Source organism: Chanodichthys erythropterus, chromosome 20, assembly GCF_024489055.1.
Source record: "Chanodichthys erythropterus isolate Z2021 chromosome 20, ASM2448905v1, whole genome shotgun sequence".
NCBI classification, from domain to species: Eukaryota; Metazoa; Chordata; class Actinopteri; order Cypriniformes; family Xenocyprididae; genus Chanodichthys; species Chanodichthys erythropterus.
Window position 1 is genome coordinate 15593382 of NC_090240.1, and position 25404 is coordinate 15618785.

At 35.5% G+C, this 25404-nt stretch overlaps 1 protein-coding gene across 5 annotated transcripts in view; it reads left to right on the top strand.

The window, feature by feature from the left end:
• foxp1a (forkhead box P1a) overlaps positions 1–25404 on the top strand; it is a 52087-nt gene that overhangs the window by 24496 nt on the left and 2187 nt on the right. For 4 of the 5 annotated variants that reach the window (XM_067372042.1, XM_067372043.1, XM_067372044.1 and 1 more), the window contains 13 exons: positions 5119–5256; positions 6691–6780; positions 7055–7181; positions 8866–9031; positions 15040–15144; positions 16882–16969; positions 17238–17321; positions 17430–17637; positions 17838–17914; positions 20875–20976; positions 21051–21172; positions 21250–21313; positions 21870–22033. In XM_067372042.1, the coding sequence (XP_067228143.1) occupies positions 5119–5256; positions 6691–6780; positions 7055–7181; positions 8866–9031; positions 15040–15144; positions 16882–16969; positions 17238–17321; positions 17430–17637; positions 17838–17914; positions 20875–20976; positions 21051–21172; positions 21250–21313; positions 21870–22033 (1535 nt within the window). The remainder of the gene's footprint in view (positions 1–5118; positions 5257–6690; positions 6781–7054; positions 7182–8865; positions 9032–15039; positions 15145–16881; positions 16970–17237; positions 17322–17429; positions 17638–17837; positions 17915–20874; positions 20977–21050; positions 21173–21249; positions 21314–21869; positions 22034–25404) is intronic. The other variant, XM_067372041.1, reaches the window with a different exon arrangement.

The following is a 25404-nucleotide window of genomic DNA, read 5'->3' on the forward strand; positions in this document are numbered from 1 at the left end:
ATTGAGGACTGTAAGCTTTGTTATTTTCAAAATTGTTTGTGTATTTGTTTACGTGGTCTTGTTGATGTTGACCGTTGAGGCCCAGAGGACTTGGAAACTATTCCTTGAATGTCTAAACAATAAAACATACAGAGAGGTCTGGCATAGTCTTACTCTTGTATCTCTTTTTAGCTGCTCACTTGTTTTCAAAGTGTTTACTATCCTTGGGGAAGAGAATTGAAATTGGGTTTGTGGAAAGTCCTTTGTTCTTGGAGTTTGTGATTTGCTTTTTTTTGTATGTGTGCAGATGTTTTGTTTAATGTGATAAAATCATTCTCAACTAGGCTAATAAATGTCTTCTTGCCATCCTAAGGCTCAACGTACTGTCCGTCAAACAAATATGTTGCTAGAAGTAAAAACTTGTGCTCCCGCATAAATGTTACCTTCTCCCGCTCCCACCCAAAATATTCATGTTTTGTCCCACTCCCGCCCGCAAAAGCCCAGCTTAAACACTCCCAATAAATTTTTTATTAAAGCATCTACATTCAGAAACCACTTGAACTGAAAACCAAGCATAGGCTACTGCATGCGTGATTTGGCATGGCAGAAAGCGCCCTTCATAATCACAAAGTTGCTACTTATTTTAGTTAATCGCAATCTCACAAAAGGACCCCCCCCCCCATCTGAGTGCTGTCCCCCCAAAAAAATATATTTAAAAACCATGCTTAAAATATATACTTAAAATAATTGTGTAAGTAGTAAAGCAATACAAATGCAAACAGGCGTTTTAAGTTTAGAAACAGTTGGAGTCACTCCTTCCTTGCCTCACAGTGGTTTGGTCCACTGCGCACGTTACACTCGTGTGTGTACAAGCCCGGCGGCGCCGGCGAGAGAGAGAACACTTCTACAGACAGATGTTGAGAGGAGTTCCAGTAAGTCGGCTGTGAAGGCTATTTTATTTAAAAACATCGGATTAAGTTATTATTTTCTCTTTAATACTGACAAATCTGAGTAATTAGTCATAGCAGACTCAGGGGAAAAAAAAAAATCACCAGTTATCTTTTTTTTTATGTTAGCGATTATATTGTTACCTAGCTTGTTTGCTAGCTTGTTTACGATAGCTTGTTGGATACTAAGTCACCCCCACCAACAACAACTGTGATAAGCATAAGTGTTAACTGTAATAAGGCTAATATTTAGTTGTGTGTTGGGTTATGCTCAATGTGTATTCATCGTATTTTGGTGACTTGGTTGTAAACAACTTCAAACATATTCCAATAAATAAATGGTTTTGAAGAAGAATATTTTGGTCAATTTAGTCAGTTTTTTCATTGAACCAAAGATAAAACATTGAGCATAATGGCAGTCTCCATGCTACACTAATAATAGTATTAAGGTTTTCTTCCGTGTTACATATATCCTTTTATAAGTAAAATTTTGCCGGTATTATTTGTGTCCCCTTCAAAAATTGCTCTTGAGGTGATTTTTTTTTTTTTGTTTGTTTATTGTCCCCCCCCTTACTGTCAGATGATATTTACGCCCCTGCTCAAAAACTCTGGGGCCGTGTTCACAAAACATCTTAAGTCCAAAAGTAGCTCCTAACTTGCAGATTTGGGAGAAACTCTTAAAAATAATGGGCGTGTCAGTCCTAATTTTTAGGAGTCACAAAGCATTTTAGCGCTAAAACTAGCTCCTAAATCTGTGAATTGTTAGGAGTAGTCAAGGACTCCTAAATCACTAAGACCAAATCACAAACAGTCCTAATCCACCCAAAGACACTGAACACCATTGAGGCAATAGCGATCGAGCCTTAGGTGATTTAACTTTTTCTTCATAAATGCAATACAATTTGATTTATAGATTTGAATCTACGATGAGACGCCAAAGTGGACAATTAACTGTATATACTAAGTTTAATTAGTGACACTTAGCCTACATTTTAAAACCTTTATGGCAACAATATGGCAACATTTTTATTAAAAAATATTTATTTGAATAATGCAACATTTGTATTTTAAAACCTTTATTTTAATGTGGAAACATGACACCTCATTCTGCAATATTTCTATGATTAAATCGCTGACTTCTCCCCCATCAGCCAATCACTGTGTGTATTCTCCATAGACTTCAGTCTATTCATTAGTTAAAGTTTGTCTCAGCAGCTTTGTGAATAGGTTTTAAGAGAAAACTCTTAGCTAAGAACTTTTACTGCTATTAAGGAGAACTCTTAGTGGTAAGATAAAATGTTTTGGGAATACGGCCCCTGGCGTTTTGACCAGTGACGGGATTCTAACACATCTAACGCATCTGATTGGCCATTGCATTCAAGAAATCAACAGATATGTTTGGGATTGGCTGTATTGCTCAACACTCCAGAGCGCCTTTGCTTGCACCTGTAAATTGCTTTTATTTTATTTGTTGTTGTTGCCTTTGTGCAATAGATGAATACTAATTCATTTATTTTCAGATATTTTATTTTAGGTCATTCTACTTTGTGGGTTGCAGGAGAATAAAATGATTCCACACACACACACACACACACACACACACACACACACAAACACACAAACACACAAACACACAAACACACAAACACACACACGAGTGTCTTACCACCCGCACTCGTCTATCAAATCTTGTCCCACGCCGGGTACCGTGGGAGTATATGTCTCTAGCTAGCAGCATATTGCATCAGTTGAATAAATATATTCCAAAATTGAAGTCACTTTGGTACCAAGTCAAAAAAGATGTAAAGATGCCTAAATGGTCTTTTTACAGAATCCAAATTCAATACCCACAAGCTATCTGAATATTTCCGGATGGGGACAATTCCATGCAAAGGTCATCCGTTTTTTACCAAAAGAACGAAACCCTTTTTAAGTTGTCCATTTAGCTCTGTAATATGCTGTATTAATGTGCTCTAACAGAAATTTTAAGAAAATTGCCTTGTTTATCCAACACATATGAGGTAAGCAACAATGCTTAAATTTTCTACCAACCATATTTCATGCTTTCAAAAAAGGGATCAAAGACCCCCTTTTTTTAACTGTATTTTTTAACAGTAAGCATTGTGCAGAAAGATGGAGGCATGCCTGAGAAATAAACACACTCATTTTGACATAACAGCACTCCCTGTTGAATTTATAAGAGCTATAATTAAGAGGTCAGGACGCTTCAGTGCTGTCACGTCCGTAACGTTTTAAAGATTGTTTGTCATATAACAATTATAAAATGCAAATAACTTGAAACTTTATATGCAAAGCTAAATTATGTTTATGCTTATTAGGATCAACAAATCATCTCACTACTTTGCTCTGAACAACCATAATAATGGTGACCGTTCGTAGTAAATCATATGCATATGACTTTGATGCTTTATATTGCTGTGATCTGTTTCAGACTTGCCGTATATATCAGAACATATCCAGTAATCACAATAATTTTTGTGCTTTGTTAGTTTCAATCCGAAAAAACGTGTCAACTTTGATTTTATAACAAAATTCAAACGATAGATGTCGCTCTTTAATATGTTGTGAGAGATTACTGCAGCACCTCAGTGTCAGCTAAAATGTGATCATTTTGACTCAAGACTTTGCTTTAAACTGTGCAAACTAGCCGAAAACCGTGCGGTCATTTAGACACAAAACATAAAACTGACATGATTGCGAGTGACTGTCAATCGGTTCACCTGAATATGGGAGAAATCTGTGACTTTAAACTGCTATATGATAAATATTTTAATATTTGTTAATGTATTTTAGCAAGCAGTTCTGTTTGAATGAAAATCATGGTCTCTAAATGGATTATTGAACAACGCACACGCTTGTCAACATGAGAAATAATCCATAACCGTTTGCAACAGACCTTCAAGATATAAAGTTGATTATTTCTTCAGTCTTGCCATACTGGTATCCCAGATATCAACATATGGTGGTTTAAATTCCTGCTTGAGGTGTCTGTGAAAGTTTTAAAGCAGTCTTCGGTGCCGGTGTCAGAGCGGTCACGTCCGTAAAGTTTTTTTTCGTCATAAATGCGAACACGAAAAATAAAATAAAATATTTTATGTTCTGTGGAGAGCCAACCCTTTTTCATTCGGTGGGCAGTATTACTTTTGGTTCACGCAGTGTAATTCACAGAATTCCTAAAAAAATGTTGACATCTAAAACTTGGTGACTTATTTCCTTTATCTATACCTATATTTCACCTATATTTCCTTTATCTAAAAAATAAAACACTTGTATAGACTCCTTTTAATAAGGGACTATGAATATATAAACAGATGGTTCAATATGTTGGTATTAAGTGCATTCTCTGAGAATTTATATTTCAAGTTTTGACTGCAAATATCACGTCCATAACGCTGGAATTGCTCATGTGCACTCATGCCTTGTGGTGATCTGGCTATGTGCATGAATGTTAAAATGCCTTTGTATTAGTCAAAACAGTCGTATGTTTTAAAAGAATATAAATGAGTGTTACAAACATAAATATTGAATCTGTGTTTTATAGCTTAAATGCAGCCCAATAGACCTGATACTGCCGATTTATGTTGTTGATACTAATTACTGGGAATACTGAAGAAAAATAGACAACCGTTGCACTTGGCTGGATAAATAAAAAAAAAACAAGTATCAACACAACATTAATCCTAATGGGAAGAAAATGCATGTCTCATTTTAATCATAGACCTGCTTCTCAGTCAAATTCTTACAGCACTGAATTAGTTATAATGTAAAGCTAATAAGACTTTGGCGGCAATCATTTAATTTGTTTTTTTTTTCCCACATTTGATTACTTTTTAATTTATTTATTTTTATTTATTTGAATATTTGATACTGTTAGATCTGCAGGCACTATTTACTTTGTCTTTGCAAATTGTTTCTTTGATCTTTTTTATTACTGACTGTTTAATTGGAACATTTTTTGAAGCAATGTTGTTGGTTTTTTTTTTGATAAATGTTATAAATTACATTAAAATGCAATAAAGTAGCATATTTTTTATGGTATTGTGAGAATCATGAAATGTCACTGGTATTGCTATTGACTACTACATTTTTGGTATTATGGTAAGCCTAATACACAACTGCTGTATGATAAATGATTAAACGGTGGTGTGTGTGTGTGTGTGTGTGTGTGTAGGTGTCTGTATCAGTGGGGATGATCACTCCTCAGGCCATCACCCCTCAGCAGATGCAGCAGATCCTTCAGCAGCAGGTCCTGAGCCCCCAGCAGCTCCAGCTGTTACTGCAGCAACAACAGGCCCTCATGTTACAGCAGGTACACACACACACACATTGAGTTTAAGTTTTATGAAGATTCTTCATAGACATAATGATTTTTACAGTGTACAAACTTTACATTCAGTCCCCTAAACCTAACCATTAAAGAAAACATTCTGCAATTTTACATTTTCAAAACAACAACAACAATTTAGTGTGATTTATAAGCTGTTTTCCTCATGGAGACCAAATTTTGTCCCCACAATGTAACAAATTTATTTCATGTGGACTTTTGGTCTCCACAACATACAGTTGCAATCATAATGATTCAATCCCCTTAACCTGCAAGACATTTACTGCTGCATCAGTAAACTATTATACAATGTTTATTAATACACATTTGAGTGAAGGTATAGTTGATGAAAAATGGAAAAAATCAAACTGGCTCTAAACATATGTGTACAAAATTATTCAACCCCCAAAAGTCAAATTTTGTGCAGAATCTTTTATTCTTTATAACCTCCAATAAACGCTGCCTGAAAGTGCTAAGAAGCTTCTGTCACCTCTTTACTGCACTCCTGGCCCATTCATCACTTTAAAACTCTTCCAGATCACTGATAGTCTTTGGTTTCCACTGCTTTCTACAAATTCCACCATATATTTTTAATGAGATTTAAATCTCAACAGTGTCATGTACAAGCCATCTCAAATGCCCCCCTCCCCCACATGACAGAAGATATATTAAATTTGATGATTTTTATTTATTTTTTTTAACATTAAAGTTTAAGTTAGAGATGGTTTTAATAAAATAGTAATAATATTAATAATACATTTAAATACTTTTAAGTCAGCCCCATTGGAAGTTAAATGGATCCAATTCATGTTTATTAGAAATTATTTGATGCAGCAAACTAGCTAGTGTAAATGAATGTATGTGTTTTTGAACTTTGCTGATTTAAAACATGATCAAAACACTATCCATTTTAATGGCAAAATTTCAAAGAGAGCAAGTGACAAATATCGGTATCGGAATCTGCCAATAATTTGTTAAAATCGGTATTGGCCCCATAAAATCTTATCAGTGCATCCCTACTGCCAGTGACGTACACAATGTTATTAAAAACTGCTGTTACTAAACATTTACTCAGTTTGCTTGCGTAGGGTGAATTCAGGGTGATTGGGACACTTTTTGCCTTTGAGATGAATTGGAAAAAGTGTCCCAGTCAACCTGAATTCACCCCATTTAAAAACAGGACATGTACATTATCCATTGACAAAGATAATGCTAACAAAGCAACACTGACAAAGCAAAGCTAAGTTAAATTGACTTAGCACTTCTGTTCATCAGCCAAGCAGACTCATGAGCCAATGTGGTCATCTCAAAATATCCAAATTGAAGATTATTACTTGACCTTGTCAATACTCACTCTTTCACTAGTGAGTACATTGGATTGATATGTGACTTGTTTTGTGTACTCCCTCTGTGTCTCAGCAACAGCTTCAGGAGTTCTATAAGAAACAGCAAGAGGAACTCCACCTGCAGCTCCTGCAGCAACAGCATGTTGGGAAACCCAGTAAAGAGGTAAAAGCACCACAAAACAAGACCATTTACTGCTCTTGTCCTTAGCAATCACTGCCAGATTACTCCCACACAGCCTTCTTTTCACTAGCCACATTTCTGTCTTTTGGCGGCTTTATGCGACTGTACTGTGAGCGAGTGAAGACACCGGCTGTGGTGTCGGTGGCTTTGCTCACTTGAGTGAAAGTGCCGGCTGTGCGATGATACTATGAATGAATGAAGACACCGGCAGTGACTGTTCTGTGAGTGTCAAGTGTCTATCTCTGTATCCTAACAGCAGATGATGGCCCAGCAGATGGCTATACAGCAACAGTTACTCTCCGTTCAACAGCAGCACCTGCTCAACCTGCAGAGACAAGGCCTGTTGTCTGTCCCGTCAGCTCTCACCAGTGCACTGCCTCAGGGTAACAACACCTCACTGCCACATGACATGAAACTCTGTTATCAGAAAGCGCATCCTAAAGGTTCAGGAAGTCACCAAGTCACTGTACTGTTGTTGTTAGTTGGCATTCCTGTTCAGATCATGCCGTTCATTCCACTCAACTTTGTTGCATCGCCAAGGGTCTTTTTTTTTTTTTTTTTTGACGAGACATGAGTGACATTCTATTCATGAAAGAATCCTGAAAATAATGTATGACGTTTCCACAGAAATATTGAATTACATTTTAAATTATATAAAAAGTATAATGATAATATTTAATACATTAAATATAATATTAATAATATTAATAGTATACATTATTATAAAATAAATATAATGTAATAATGTAATATTTTACAATATTCCTGTTTTTACTGTATTTTTGGTCAAATAAATGCAGCCATGGTGGGCATAAGAGAAAAATCGTATCAACCCCAAACTTTTCAGGGTTGTTTTCTCACAATAGATCCTTGATTGTTGTTATACACTCAAAAAAAAATAGGTTTGATTTACTTAACTTTTTTGGACGTTGGATTTAATTAAAATTATTTAGTTAAGTAAACTTAAGTTTATTAAATAAGGTTAATTCGATGCCATAAAGTTGTCAGGTTAGCATTATTAATTTCGTTCAAAACTATTAAGTTCAGTTATCCTAAAATTAATATCAAACAAAAATTAAAACAAATAATATAGTTTAATTGATTAGTTTATTTAGTGAATGCGAGAACAATTTTCACAAATTCTACAAATGTAATCTAACAAGAACTTTTACAAAATCTTTACTCTGTAAATTGTTAGGTGTTAGCCAGAAGATAGTTTTGTTACATCTATGGCATGCCCAAAATAGTTTTTATTTGTTGTTAAAGCAACTTTAATTGTTGCTAGCAGGTCATAAAAGAACATTAAGCATTAACAAGTCTCCCAATTTTATCATCTCGATTAAAAAAAAAAAACATTTCAACCTGTACTCCTCCTATCCATTCCTGTGCAAAGCATAACGGGAAGGAGAAATCCTGTTCCTAGTTTTAGCCTTTATGTAGTCTCAACTCAAATGGATTAAGTAAAGAGGTTGAAGAGGTTTTACTTAAGTTAATTGAACAAGCATCAAATGATATTTTTTGCATACTTAATTGAAACATGTTCTTTCAAAATGAAAATGTTGAGTTGAGCCAAAACTCAACTGTTTTACGTCAGTTTAACACAGTGCAGTTGATTGAATGAGAAACCTAATATAATGGTGTTAAATGAAAATGATTTTAAATAAACTGAACAGCATTGTAAAATCTTTTTTTGTGCGTGTGTAAATGACATGTTTGTTTTACTTTTTTGTTTTATTTTATTGAACCTTTATTAAATGAGGAGAGAAACCTGAAATTAAGCATCATTTTTTTTTTTTTTTTACTGACTATTGTGGCCAAAATAGGCAGCAACTTCACGTATGTGTGTGTTTTAAATATCTTGTGTATAATTAAACAACGTAAACAAAAAAATAGTTTGATTGTTCAAAGTGGGTTTAATGACAAATTATTTGCAATCCAGTAATCATGTGGCTTTCAGAGGCTAATGCTAATCATGGGTGGTTGGATGGATAGGAATAGACAGAACTGTAGATATAGAGGTCTTGTTAGTTGTCTAGTGATCTAATAAAGGCAGTGTCTCACTCACAGGCCTGATTCCTGCCGAGCTTCAGCAGCTTTGGAAAGAGACGGCAGATGCACGGCAGGAGGAGAAGAGTAGGGAAGACAAATCCCCGTCTCCTCCCAAAACTCAGATCCTCAACCACCACTCCAGCACCAACGGACACAATGTGCACCGACCCAGCCGGAGAGACAGGTACTTTATCATTCAACCATTTTATTTCTTGATGCATTATTTTATTGCGTACAATCATGTGCCATTTATTTAGATTTTGCTAGAGATCTTGTGTGTGTTGTGCTTAAGAATACTGTGTTAATATTTGCACTTGACACTCTTGAGTAAATGAACAACGGTAAACTGAAGCACTATGGTAACCCCACAGGTTAATTAACTTACCAAGCACATCCTGTATGAGATTAACCAGATATGTACACAACATGAACATAATATTACAACTTACATCTGCACAAAAGGATACAAATGCACAAGTTGACCGTTCTTTTCAGAATGTGTAACTTCAGTTGTTGATGCGCTCTTCCTGTTTACGACATTTTGTTTCAATGGTTTTCTCATTATAATTACCTCAAGGTACAGCCAAAATGCTGCTATTATCAGAAACAAAGAAAAATATATATATATTTTTTTTTTTTTTTTTTTTTTAGGTCACACCATCAAGTTTTTTTTAAATAAATAAATAATTTTATTCAGCAAGGACATATTCAGCGACAGTAGATAGATTTATAATGCTACGAAAGATTGTTTATAAGAAATTATTTTAAGAGATTATTTATAAGAAATAATTACTGATAACTGTTTCCAGCATATTTTTATATATATATATATATATATATATATATATATATATATATATATATATATATATATATATATATATATATATATATATATATATATATATATATATATATATATATATATATATATTATATATATATATATTATATATATATATATTATATATATATATATATTATATATATATATATAATATAATATAATATAATATAATATAATATACATATAATTTTTTTTTTTTTTTTTTTTTTTTCTCAAAGAAATGTTTCATAGCATGTCTTCTCCGATATTTCATAGTATATCAGAATGATTTCTGAAGGATCATGTTACACTGAAGACTGGACTAATGGTGAAAATTCAGCTTTGACATTACATGAATATTATAATATATTAAAATAGAAAACAGATATTTAAAATAGTAAAATTTAATAATATTACTGTTTTACTGTATTTTTGATGATAAATAATACTTGGTGAGTAAGTAGACTTAAGAGAATCTCAAAAAAAAAAAAAAAAAAAAAATTATATCTTGCTAACCCCAAACTTTTTTGTTATTTTTAGGGCTGTCAAGCAATTCAAAATTGTAATCTATTTAACTACATGTGGCAATTTAATTAATCTCAAATTTGGCTGCGAAATTACCCCTGAAAGATAATTTGAAATCATTGTTGTGTAAAGCATCAAATAGACATTACAAAATGTAACTTTAGAAAGACATATTTTATTTGATTCAACATAAAATTTAATACACAAACTTTTGGACCATAAGGTTCAGTAAATGATGACTGACTTTTCTTTTTTTTTTTTTTTTTTTTTTTCACTATACCTTTAAATTTTTTGTTTTGTTTTTGTTTTTAATGACATTATACTCTAAATAAGAAACTAAAACTGCCAGTAGGTGGTGATAACTGTCTTAATGATTAAGTCATTGAGTCATTCATTCATTTATTCGATTCGTTCAAACGGCTGATTCTTTTTTCTCTTTATGAATGGTCCATTGAATCATTGGTTCACCCAATTCGTTAAATGTGTTAATAATTTTAACACGTTATTTTTTACCGTAATTAATGTAATTAAAATGTTAAACTGAATCTGTGAAGTAGACTCTTCACAGATTCAAAAAGATGTATTACTCTTATCTGTATGACCAAAAAAGGTGTATTTTTAGTGCAAGTGATCGCACCGGCGCCTCCATGTTAGCTGTCATGCAGTAAGTGCGCTACTATTCAGCTTTCACACTCCGCACAGACACTTAAATAGCCCACATTTTTCTAGGATAATGTTAAAATGAGCAGCCATGCAAAGTTGCTACTACTAACATGTTTCAGATAAGCCATATTTGAGGTCGATGAATGATAGGCGAGCGCTTGGATGTCCTGTAATTACCACATAGACCAGCTGTTAATGATCTGTCCGTCATAGACTAGTTATTTTATAAAAAAATACAATAATATTGTTTATCGCAATTATATTTCATTCAACAAAAGTAATTATAGTAGCAGCCCTGACATTATGTATTGTCTCACTTAAATTTAACATTAATGTTTGATGACCAGTCAAACCAGTTGAGTTGGGATGTTGCCTAATATGTTGTATTAGAAGGAAACTGTTGACAACTGTTGTCAGGTGTTTTAAGAAGCATTCATCTGCATGGCTGTGTGAAAGGTATCATTCTATGTCAACATGTGCCCTGCAGGCCTTTCTTCATATACAGTCATGAAAACACCTCTGTATCTATGTTTGCTGAGGTCTAAACCTGTTCGTCTATATATTCCAGGTGCTTGTTTGTCAGTCCAAAAACTGTGACTGTGTGAACATTGCCTATATTATGTATTGCTGTTTGTTGACTGGTTTGAACTCGTTTCCGCATCTGCGAGAACCCATTACCCAAGCAGTTGGGGTCAAGAACCAGCAACCTTCTGGTTCCCCAACCCTGAGTCTTAACCGCTACACCACGCTAGCCTGTTAACAATACACGCTCAGATTACAGTAGGTGCCATTGTGTCTTAGTGTTGCACTGATGTGGTCTGTACTGTCAGCAGAGCCCTCTTATGGCCCGCCTGTGATTGTTTGCATGATATTGGTGGAGGGTGAGAGCTCAAGGTCTGTGTGGTCAGTTTCATGTGTCATGTAAACTCTTGCCCGCCAGAGAGACGCCTGCAACTAAAACCTTAAGTGCAGCCACTGGCACCAGAGAACAAACCCTTCACCCCTTCCAGAAGACCGCAACATGCGGGCATTGTCTATCCATCTCTCCTTCTGGCTTGCAAAGTGACATGCAAACACTCTCACGCTGATGGAGTGAGGGATCAAATGTAATCAATCCTTTAAAATCTGTCCCACTCCATCTTGATCCATATACTACTGTATCGTCCCCTCCCGAGTGCTTATTCCTGTGAGGCGAGTGTTTGACATTGGGCTGGGATCTTCAGAGCCCCATTTGCAAGAACAAACAGTTCATTGCACGCGTTTGTTTTATTGTGTCTGCTTGCTGACTTATTTGATTGTTCAGTGTGTTATAAGGATGGAAATAACAAAGTCTGTTTTAATGTGTCAAGTGTGAGTCATCTGCCTTGTTGGGGTTGTGTTCAAGCACTGAATGAGAAAAGATGACTGCCTTTCTCTCGCTTTCTCTCTTTTTTTGGTGTTAGGGAAGGAATCCGTTGGCAGAGACACACAGGGCTCTCTTAGGCGAGAAAAGGAGAGGGTCATGGTCAAAGGACACCACCTCTCTTGATCCCAAACAAATAAAGCATTCTTGGAATTTTTCAAAGTTCAAAATAAATGGCTTTCTCAAACAGTCCACTGTTAGATACAAAGTCGTAAACACGTCTTGCTACTTTCTCAGCTGGAGCTGAGTTGAAGAATAGAGCTTCATGAAAACATCAGACGCAATCCTGTCTGTTACATTTCAACTCAAAATACGAATTTGCATATAGAAAATACAGCATATCTATAGGGCCATTTAAAAAATACTTTCATTAGAAATTAAGCACATTTTCTGCCCATATTCTTAAATACTGCTTTTTCTCATTGATTATTCTCATTACTTTTAAAAGTTATTTTACAGTGCTACAATATTGTCCAAAAGTTTGAAGTCAGTAAGAGATTTTTTTTTTTTTTTTTGGAAAGGAACTAATACTTTTTTCTGTAAGGACACATGAAATTGATCAAAAGTGACAGTAAATGCATTCATAATGTTACAAACTTTTTGTTCATCATAGAATCCTGATGTAAGACAGAGTTTTTTTTGCAGTGACGGAAAAGTCTGAAGGCCGTCCGTCATTTTGACAGATTACACTGAGGCTAATGTAATTGTAATTCGAGTGCGCTCCAGTGTGTCTGCAGAGCGTGAGTTCAGTCTCCAGAATAAAATGAAAACAATGTGTTTAATTACACACAGGCGAACACCCAATTTAAGTCCATTTTATAATAATAAAGTTATAATACTTGCATAATTAAGTTTCTAATCCAGTTTTTGTTTATTTATTTATTTTTTTTGTTGCGGATTATAAAGTTTATGGTCAACGTATGGCTTTTCAGAGGTATAATGTTACGTGACATTGTTTCCAACACTGATTGAACTGATTAAGATGTGATACAGATTTCGGTAAGCTACTGTATCTTTCAGCATATTTTCTGATGTTCATTCATGTTTATTTAATTCTGTAAAGTAGTAACGAAGAAGAGATGATCGCATTCACTCACGATCCGCGACAACTTTTCAAGATGAAAACTGAAAAGTGATGCACTGTCTTTTTTTCAACTTTCGTTTCATAATATAAATAAATGCATAGCCTAGGCCCATTTGCTTATCATATAAGCTTGTGAATAAAAATTTAAATGTTTATGAAAAAATAATCTATTAAACGCCTTATATTCATTAAAATATAAAAATTAAGATGACGGGTAATAATGATGGAATTTGCGATCAAAATTATTCAACCCACTTAACCTGCAAGACATTTTGCTGCTGAGAACAACATTTTATGAAAACAATTCATCAAAGGCATCAGTAAACGATTATGCAAAGTGCATTAATACACATTTGAGTGATTCAGAGAATGTAAAGTTGATAAAAAAAAAATCAAAAAATGAAAAAAAATCAAAATGGCTCTAAACATACGTGTATAAAAAAAAAAAATTCAACCCCCAAAAGTCAAATTTTGTGCAGAATCTTTTATTCTTTATAACCTCCAATAAACGCTGCCTGAAAGTGCTAAGAAGCTTCTGTCACCTCTTTACTGCACTCCTGGCCCATTCCTCACTTTAAAACTCTTCCAGATCACTGATAGTCTTTGGTTTCCACTGCTTTCTACAAATTCCACCATATATTTTTAATGAGACTTAAATCTGAAGACTGTACAGGCCACTAAAGAACATTCTACGACTGATCCCTGAGCCAAACTTAAGTAGATTTGGATGTATACTTTGGGACGGCTGTCCTGCAGGAAAGTCCATTGATCATCAAGCTTCAGTCTCTGCACTGAAGGCATTACCATCTTTGCCAAAATGGCTTGATACTTCAAAGAATTCCTGATGACCTTCATATATTCAAGATTTCCACTTCCTGAAACAGCAAATCACCCCCATAACAAGACCTTATGTTTGACCATGGAGATGGTGTTCTTCTGCTCATAAGCTTTGCAGATTTGCTGAATGTCACTCTTGAGCAAGAACATAAATGTTTCTTGAGCATCAAATCATCATATTAGAATGATTTCTGAAGGATCATGTGACACTGAAGACTGGAGTGATGATGCTGAAAATGATTTCCCAATATTAATGTTTTTACTGTGTTTTTTATATCATTTTTATCACATCACAGTAATGCAGCTGCATCATAATAATAGTTTGGGAGTTGGTAAATTCTGCAGGGAAAATACTATTTGAAATCATATTCCAAATGATCTTAATTAGGGTTGGGCTTCACCAAACACCTCACTGATACATTGCAATACAAACATCATCATAACGGAATGCTTCACAATATCATATTTGTATTGAGACCGAGACTGAAACCGAGCCTGTCGCATGAGAAAGACGCTCGTCGGAGAGCATGAATCTGCAGTATCAGTTTCAGTCTCTTTAGCAGTTTGCTGCAGCTTTGTTTTCCATACCACGTCTCCGAGAAGCATCTCTCGCATTGAGAAACTCCAGTTTCTGAGTTGTTGCAAAAAATGAAACCTTTGAATGAACTGTAGGCAATATAAATGAATGCAAATACTCATTTCCATGTTGAAGGACTGATGTAAAAAAAAAAAAACATACTGCACGGCAGTGACATTATCCAGCGCAAACCTGTATTGTTAACCTGTAACACATACCCAACAGGTACCCAGAACACAAGCTTCAGATTGTGTATTTATTGTCTGTTTTTGCTTCAGTTCTCAGGAGAGTCATTCTCAGAGCGCACATCCTCTATATAGCCACGGAGTGTGCAAGTGGCCAGGCTGCGATGCAGTGTTCGGAGACTTCCAGTCATTCCTCAAGTGAGTCAACAGCTCTCATCCTCCACGTTTTATTATGCTGTTTGCAGATCTGTGAGGAGGAGCTGTATGCGGCTGTAATCTATCAATTCTGTGTGTGCTTGCTGCTCTTTTTATGCATATCTATCCCTTTTACTCTGTTAGGTTTACTCGTTTCATGTTTTTTGTCCTTTTTTCCTTCAATCCACCTCCGTTTGCTTGTATACATGCATATACCACCCATGTCTCTTTATTTTCTTTTCGTTTCCTTCTCTCTTTCTCTCTCTCTCTCTCTCTCTCTCCCCTGTGGTGGTGCGGTCGTGGGGCCCCTCAGGGTTGAGCTCAGTGCACTGATAAACAGAGTACCCATGGTGATCCTGGCCATCCCTCCCAAAACAAACAACAGGAGGATGTTTATCTGTGCCCCTTCCACTGACCCTGACCCCTGCTCCTAGTCGAAGCCCCGCCCTGTCTATTGCCACAACACTGCCTTTGTTCCTCAGCTCGGTCACAGTTCCACTATATAAAAACATGTTTCTAACTATCTCACTACACTGAGATTCACATGCCGTACCCAAGAATAAGGCGTTTAGATCTTGTTTTTCAACCTTCATAAATATGCATTCAACCACAAATATTATAATGCTGCAATCATGAAAATTGCATTACTTGAGTATTTTCGCCATGTACAAATATCTCCCTCTTTGTTCAATAGCAAATGCATTACTGTAATTTTTGGTTTTATATATATATATAATATATATAATCAAGAATACCATTTCATGGATATAAGTACTTATAAGCAAATTATATGATATGAAATTGATTTAATTGTCATTATTGTTATGTTAGATAGAAGAGTTGTTCTTTGAGGAAGTAGTTGCACAGTTGCCTTGCACAGATTTTCTTTGAATACAGCACCCTCTACTTCTCAATAATAGTATTGCGCCCTGAACAATCATGTTTAGTGATATATGATATACAAACAAATCACTCCTCTAAATTGATTGTTTTAATTAGTTATTCAAACTCATTCATAGTGTGTTTGGAAGTAAAAACATGACTTACATTATGCTTTCAAATGTTTGGTGTCAATGAGATTTTTTTTTTTTTTTTTTTTTTTTAATTAATGCTTTTATTCAGCAAGGATGCATTAAATTGACAGTAATGACATTATTAATGTTATAAAAGACTTCAAATAAATGGTTTTCTTTTGAAATTTCTTAAAATCCTTAAAATTAATGTTAAGAAATCTGTTTTTAACATTGATGATGATAAAAATAATGTTTCTTGAGCATCAAATCAACATATTATAATGATTTCAGAAGGATGATGTGACACTGAAGACTGAAGTAATGATGCTGTATTTTAACTGTATTTTTTAATAAAAAAAAAAAATGCATCTTTGGTGAGCAGAAGAGACTTCCAACCCCAAATTTTTGATTGATACGCTAAAATGAGTGAAACTACCCATGGTGGTGTTGTATTATTCGGCTGATTGTGTTTGCAAATGAAACTAGATTTATTTTTTTGAGACAACTTTAGGCAAGGCAGGGCAAGTTTATTTATATAGCACATTTCATACACGCTGCTAATTCAAAGTGCAAGAGAAAAAAAAATAAAAAGACGAAACTCAATGTTAAAATCACAAAGTAAAAGAAAATAACAGATGTTAACACATCAGGTTAACAGATGTGTTTTAATGACTGGTCCTGTCTTGATGTATGCTGAACGTCTGCATGTGTCTGTTGCGTTTTTCAGGCATTTGAACAGTGAACATGCTCTGGATGACAAGAGCACGGCGCAGTGCAGAGTTCAGATGCAGGTGGTTCAGCAGCTCGAGCTTCAGGTAAAGCTTTAAATAACATTCAGCACAGTTGACTTTTCTCCAGACGAAACCGCTTCTTGATATGCTGACATTTTATTGTGATTAGACTAAAGAAATGTTTGTTTTCTGCTTTGCATGCAGTTGAACATCCTGCTCTAATCTGAGCTCTAATCTTTTTCCTGCTCTGTATGTACACATAAAGAAATAATCCACCATGTGAACGCTAGACAACAGTAAGCTTCAGGTTTATCAATGATACATCTCTGCTGTGTTTGTGTTTGTCAAACAGCTCGCTAAAGACAAAGAACGCCTTCAGGCCATGATGGCCCACCTCCATGTCAAGTCTACTGAGCCCAAACCAGCCCCTCAGCCAGTATGTCACTCCATTTACCGTTTACTATGTTTGATTATATACACATTTCTGTAGTTCTGAAGATACATTAAGATTGCTGGTGAAATAATACTTTCAAATTTTTATTAGGTGAATCTGGTGTCCAACCTCACTCTTGCCAAGGCAACCGTTCCCAAGACCACTCCCTCCATGAGCCTGTCCCAGAGTGCCACAGCCCCGTCTACACCCCTCACGTCACTCCCACAGATGCCCTCCGTCATCATACCCACCAGCCTGCACAGCATGGGTCCCATCCGCAAACGCTACTCTGACAAGTACAACATGGCCATGGACCAAGGTGAGATCAGTGACCTCTTGCCCACTGTCAGTGTCAGAGCCAGTATAACACTCACTGTAGTGTAGTTACCAGGGCTCTACAACAAGGATGGCCTGAAACCAGTGTAAAAGTCTGTTTACTCCAAGGACTATAAAGATATAGTTTTAAAAAAGTTGATTTTGTTAACTGACGTAGCAGCACCTCTCTCCTATGTCTTGTAGACATCGTGCAGAATAAGGAGTTTTACCTGAGTGCTGAGGTCAGGCCTCCATTTACATATGCAGCTTTGATCAGGCAGGTAAGAAACCATCATCCAGCCTTTGTTACCTCACCACTGCACCATCATTTCTGATGAAACGGCCATCAACCAGGCTGTCTCGACAACTTTCAGCTGCGTTTACACTGGCACAAAAAATCCGATTTTTTTTTTTGCTCACATCTGACACGGATCGAAATTTGATCAATTTTTTTCCGCATCCGATCTGAGCCACTTCCAAATGTGGTTTTATCTCTGGACGTGCAACCTACGTCTGAACACGCATATCCGATTCCACCAGGCGAGGGCGACACGTTTGTTTACTAAAAGGTAGCTTTAATGTTCGCACTAAAAATTTGCAGCTTTATTATTGAGGTAAACTTTATAGCCTATAGGTGCGTCCCAATTAGCATACTTGTGCACTATTCTATGACGTTTTTAAGTACAAATAGTGCAGTAGTGCGTTCACACTGAAAATTCCAAAAAGAAAAAGTACACTTTAAATACCCGGATGATGCACTAAATTAACGGAAAAAACGAAGTGTGGAATGTTGGACACTTCGTGCACTCTACTGTCACAGCTTTAATTACATAGTGGAGGGGAAGGGAGGATCGGACTCCGTTGTTAAATGACAAAATAACCTTATACAATTCATGCACTACATGGATGAGTGCATAGTGCACAAGTACATAGTGTATAAGTGCATAGTGTATAGTGCGTCATTTGGGACGCAACTTTTGTCTATTTTCTTCCTTGAAAGAAATTGCGCACTCACGCGCACACACACACACACACATTCTGCAGCTGAATTTCAACCTCTGCCTGGTTAATTTAAAAGAGACCGCCATGTGTTTTTTATTTTTTTATTTTAATAAACCAAAAGCTTCACTGGGTAGGCTACTCTCTCTCTCTCATGTGCGCTCTCTCTTTATCATTCATTCAAATAAATGTAATCTTACGTGCAACTCTTCAGAATTCTAGATTTAACGACTGTAGATAAAATAACAAACACAAATTACCTTTTATTTTTCCAGTTTATATTTGTTCAGTTAGAATTTGCGCTGCAGTACATCCATGACACTGACAGCTGTTAACTTGTCCATTCTGGCAGGTAATCATGGCCACCCGATGTGAAATATATCAATAATTTTAATAGCACGGCAATTCAAAATCCGATGTTCCAACATGTGCATGTAAAGCTATCAATGACTATCATTTTGGGCGGGAGTTAATGTAAACACAGATATTGGATACCAGATCAAATTTTCCAGTCCTGGAAAACACATGTCCTGTCCTGAGTTGTCCTGGAAAATTATTTTTTAAAAAGTTCTTGGGTTTTTATTTAGTTGAGGCCAAAGAGTTTATCACTGACCTAAAACAATCACCATTAGTTGCAGAAAGTGTGATGTTCAGGAATCCAGATTTTTGACACGTGAGAGTAGTATTTTTTCAGTTATGATATTTAGTCTTGTTGCCACTTGCAGCAGTTATTATATTGTTATAGTATGTTATTAACTGCTTAAATGCATATTTTTTTGCTTAATTATTATGCAAGTTGATTTTCTGATCATATTTTTCCTGAGCACATTTTACCAATTCCAAACCAATCAATTTTAATAACTACTATTCATTTTGTATGTAGTCATGAAGTTAGTTTATGAAGGCTTGTTTTTTTTTTACAGATAAAATGAGCCAAAAAGAGATTTATCTCAGACTGAAAAGTCAAAAATTATTAAATTCCCATGAGAAGGATACAATATTAATGCAATACTAGAAATTGCAGTTAAGGCATGACCATTGGACAGCAAAATGCTCATTGTGTCAGCAAGGTCAGACAAAAACAGGTGGATAAGAAAAGACACATTAAATGCAAAAGAATTAAGAATTAAGGTGAAGAATTAAGGGTGAAACCATCAGGAACCCTTTAGTCTCCAGCGCCACCATTTTCCAGAACTTCAACCTACCTGGATTCTCCAGGAGTTTGAGGTGTCAGGATCTCAGAGACTTAGGTTAGGTAAAGAATCCTGAAAAATGCCCCCCATTTAAGAATCACATACTGAATTGTAGTAAGAATACAGGTTTTTTTTTTTTTTATAGGCTTTATAGACAGACTGATTGAGAGTGACTCTTGAAGGACCAGCACCACATCCTCTTGTACCACTGTTTGAAGGATTTATATTTCGGAATCTAGCTGTAAGGTGTTGGAGTTTATTTTTAGTCCATCTCTTACCCTGAAAAGTCCACCTTGCAAAGAAAATGTTTTTCCAAAACTTAATGCCAAAAAAAATAGAAGTGTATCAGTAGTTAAGTAATGACAATAAACTATGGAATCTTGTTTTCGCCACTGAATAATAAATAAATTTTAGCCTGATTGCAACTTTTTATCTCACAAGTCTAAATATTTTTCTTACAAATGCGAGTTTACATAATTGTGATATAAGCTCGCAGTTGCCAGGAAAAAAGTCATAATTGCTTGTTTATATTACGCTATTCTGACTTTTTTTTTCTCGCAATTATTTTTTCTGGCATTTGACAGTTTACATCTTGCGATTCTTACTTCGTTTCTTAGAATCATGAGATATAAACTTGCAATTGCAAGAAAAATCTGAATAGCGAGATAAAAAGTAAAAGTCGCAACCTTTTTTATTTTTTTATGGAAACAATCTTCCATAGTCATAATGTATGATTAAGAGCTCACATTAAAAACTGATTTTATAGTTAAGTCATGGCAATAAAACTTTTAAAGACTTAGAGAGCAATATATTACTTTAGGGCGTAATCCCAGTCTTTTATTCCCATTGTTGTAAAATTGAAAATGTCCTGGAAAATGATCGCTGAAAAAGTGGGAACCCTGCAGATGTGTCTAAACTGAATGTAAACACATGGGTCAAAAGATCGGATCTGTGCATTAAGACTTGCAGTGTAAATGCAGCCTTAGTGAAACCTTTACTTTTATCAGCTGCTCTATGAGAGACAAATTGTTCCCTTTTTTAATTTCTAGGCCATTTTGGAGTCTCCAGAAAAGCAGCTAACGCTAAATGAAATCTACAACTGGTTCACTCGAACATTCGCGTATTTCAGACGCAATGCAGCAACATGGAAGGTAACTGAAAAGACACAGTCTTGATTGATTTCCTGTGGCCTGGATCAGTTTGTTCATTTATTCTGTAATCTCAGAATGCAGTTCGCCACAACCTCAGTCTTCACAAGTGTTTCGTACGAGTTGAGAATGTGAAGGGAGCCGTTTGGACTGTGGATGAGCTGGAGTTTCAGAAAAGGCGGCCACAAAAGATCACTGGGTAAGCGCACATCTGATTGCAAAGTTTTCAATTTCACAGGTCATTGTCACTAACGACGCTGAGGTCTGTTTCTTCAGATCACCTCTGGTGAAGAACATCCAGTCCAGTCTGGGTCAGAGTCCTGCCCTGTCTGCTCTGCAGGTATGGATTCTCACCTGAGATTCATTCATACACACACTGCCATTCAAAAGTTTGGGGCCATTTAGATTTATCTTTCGTTCACCAAGGCTGCATTTATTTGATCAAAAATACAGTAAAAACAGAAATATAATTAAATAAAAATACAAATTTTAAAGTGTAATTTATTCCTGTGATCAAAGCTGAATTTTCAGCATCATTACTCCAGTCTTCAGTGTCACATGATCCTTCAGAAATCATTCTAATATGCTGATTTGCTGCTCAAGAAACATTTATCATGATTATGAGTGTTGAAAATGGTTGTACTGGTTTATATATTTTTTCTTCTCCTCAGGATTCTTTGAATAGAAAGTTTACATGAACAGCACTTATTAGAAATGGAAATCTTTTGTAACATTATTGATGTCTTTACTGTCACTTTTTTGATCAATTTAATGCATCCTTGCTGAATAAATGTATTCAAATCTTACTGACCACAAACTTTTGAATGGTGGTATATTTAACTTGTTTGTGATACCAGTGTTGTTTTCTGTGATCTTAATACAGTGTTTCTCCTCAGGCAGCGATGGTGGACAGCAGTCTGCCCCTGTATGGCTCGGCGTCCATGGGAGCGTCCAGTCTGAAAGCCCTGACCGGCGCGCTGCATGAGGACATGAGTTCTCACGATCATGACGAGGGCTCCCGCAGCGACTCCAGCCTGGAGCTGTCTCCTCTGCCCACACTGTGAGTCCCCTGTCCTGCCTGTTCAATATCACTCCAGTAAACACTGAGAACATGATGTCTGCCACTGACTGCTAGGGTTCGTACAAGGTGCTTAAAGGTCTTGAAGTACTTGAATTTGAGTCCTGGGAAACCCTTGAGAACAGCAATATTTATGAAGAGGTACTTGAAAAGTGCTCGACTTATTGAAATACAATATATATGAAATAAGTAGGGCTGGGTAAAAAATATCGTTTTCTCGATTTTAATTGATTCTCATTTTTACGAACCGATATCGATTCTTAAATCCCAACAATCGATTAGTCTAGTCTGTTTTCAGTTGATGAATGAGCAGAATATGTAGCACCTCCCATCCAATAAATCACAGTAATCTTTGTGCTTTGTTACTTTTGATATGAAGCAAAGTCTCCGTCGCTGTTAAATGTGGCGTGACGGATCGCTTTAGCGCCTCAGTTAAAGAGAAGCATGTGATCATCCTCTCCTCTGCTTTAATACCAGTTACAGCGCGAAATAAAAATGAACATCTGAAGGTATGTTAAAATATACAGTACAACTTACTGAAATCCGTATCATGTCTTGTGTAATCGCTCAATCAGTGTTTCAACCTCGGAAAGACTCAATAAAACACCTTCAATGTCACATGACGTCACATTTACCTCAGAAAAACACATTCAGTGACCATAAACTCATTAGTCAGCTATAAAAGTGCTCTAGAAAGCAGCATTCTGATAAATATAGCGATGCACCGTTACATATTCATTAATGTTCTTCAATATTTAATGCATGTTTGAATAAATCAGTTTTGACAGCAGTGATTTAAATGTTTATATTTAAAAAAAAAAAAAAATTGGAGTAGAAATATGATTATGTAATTCTAAACTTTATTCATAAAAAAAACATCATTGAGTGTAATTTAAGTGTTTGTATATAAATAAGTTAATTTAACCTTCAATATTATTATAGTAGAACCAGCTGACTCTCATGTGTAGTTTACAGCATTAGCTGAGATTTTTTTCCTCTAGAAAATTTGCCATGTACTGTAACTGCAATACTACATCCAAAATAATTGAATCGAAATCGAATTGAAAGCATGTGAATATTAATCGAATCGTAAAAAAAATGTCAATAACTAGCCCTAGTAATTAGTGTTTAATTTAAAAAAAGAAAGAAAAAAAAAAACACAAACATATTATCTTTTGATGCAAAATAACACTGCAGCCCGTCTGAAATCTAAAGTCATTTCGCATGGCTATGAGCGTGATATTCCTCATAGTGCTGTCAGCACTGGTCAATGGATTGATCTCTTTGAAGTGACGCGTCAGATTCAGCTTCACTCTGGACCCTCTTTACTTGTCGATTACACCTTATAAGGTGGTGTTCAAAGTTAAAATAATTTCCTTGTTTACAACCTTGATTTGTTCCAGAATGTATCAGCATTTTTTATAATGAATGGTCTACTAACTCGCTCTTAAAGTCAGTCCCTTGCTGCCACCCACTGGCGTAACTACATAACCTGCACTGAAGGTGTTGCTAAACATAGTTTCTCAAAGTATGGCAACAATGTAATATAAAGTAGTATTTAGTGAACAATAATAGCCATTATAAACTTTGTATTTTAATATATAAAATTACTAATGTTATAAGGTTTGGATACCTTTTTATATCTGTAATTAAAGTAAAAAAAAAAAAATTGATTGTAGTTCTTGAAAACCAAGCTATTCGTGCATAGATTTTGAGTTTACTCGCTTCATTCACGCGTGAAATTCACTTCACAACAGACTCTTCCACTTTCTGCACACTTCCTCTGAATAAACACATCAACTCATCAGCTGGAAAGTAGTTGTAAAATACAGCGAATAAGCTCAATTTGCTGGTTTTAGCTAGCTTGTAGTCTGTGTGTGTGTGTGTGTGTGTGTGTGTGTGTGTGTGTGTGTGTGTGTGTGTGTGTGTGTGTGTGTATATATATATATATATATATATATATATATATATATATATATATATATATATATATATATATATATATATAAATAAAAATTGAGTAAAGAGTTTTTTACAATTTACCAGATTGTCCGACCTCCTCACTCACTTTCTTCCTAGCAAGATCCTTTTTATTCCTGTTTCTATAAAAGTACGAAGATGTATCATAGAGCTCAGGGTACCCACATACAGCAATGATGATTTTGTCCTCCATTGTTGTTTCGGATTTCTGCCTCCGCTCGCTACGTTGTAATCACGTCACTGCTAGAGCAAGCTCCTGATTGGCTAATGCAGTGCGAATATTCGACAAAGTTCAGATTTTTTAACTCTCAACGCTCAGTTTGCGCCACAGGATGTCTATCGCGTCTTTGCATTGACTTAACATGTAAATCACTCACGCTTTAACGCTACATTCGCGTCTGGTGTGAATGCACCGTAAGTCTTAAATTCCTTAATGTAAAAATAAGGCTTGATTAACATTACAATGTCCACTTTTGTCCATAATTCAAAATGTCCACAAGTCGTAAAAAAACTGACACGGCAGTAAAGATTTAGATTTCACTTTCACTTGTTGCTTTTTGAAATCGTAAAATCCACATAAAAGTGACTTAGGACAGAAATATATTACTCTTATTATACAGCATTACTATTTTTATCCCCAAAGAAAAATGTATTGTTGTTATATTTTCAGTCCAGTATTATTACAAAGTAGATTTTTTTTTTTTTTTTTAATGCCCCTATTATGCTATTTTAAAGGTTTTGTTTTGGAGGTCTCCTACAATAGGTTTACATTCATCAAAGGTTAGAAAACACCTTAAATTTCTCATAATAGGCATTGCAGCCTCTTATCACACAGTGTCTGAAATGGTTCGATAAAGGATTCGGTCTCTATAAACCTACTTTCGTTAATGACGCCTACTTTGCTCTGATTGGTCAGATGGCCCGTCTGTTGTGATTGGTCTACCGCTTACAGCGCATAACGGAAATTAAAAACCATTCCCATATCTGAATTTCAGCTTCCTCTCAGCTCTTGATACACAGTGAAACGAAAAGTAAAGATGGCGTCAGTTCTCATGTTCTCATCCTTTGGTTGTGCATGTAATTTGGATTTGCTTTCGCAGCACAGAAAACCGCGTCTTCTCGACAACACGAACCAAAGGGTCAAAGTAGACGTTGTTTGTGGGCAGCCAATGAACACCATAGGATGGCATTATGCAAATTTGTTACAAACCTATGTTGGTTTAAGCAGGAGGTGAGACTGGAACTACTGACGACTCGTTTCAGGCAGTTCAGATCCGGTTCTTTCTTTTAGGAGACTATAACTGAATTTATCGTGCACTTTAATCTTTGAAACTTTACAGACCTTTTACGTTCACAAACTTTACCATTACTTA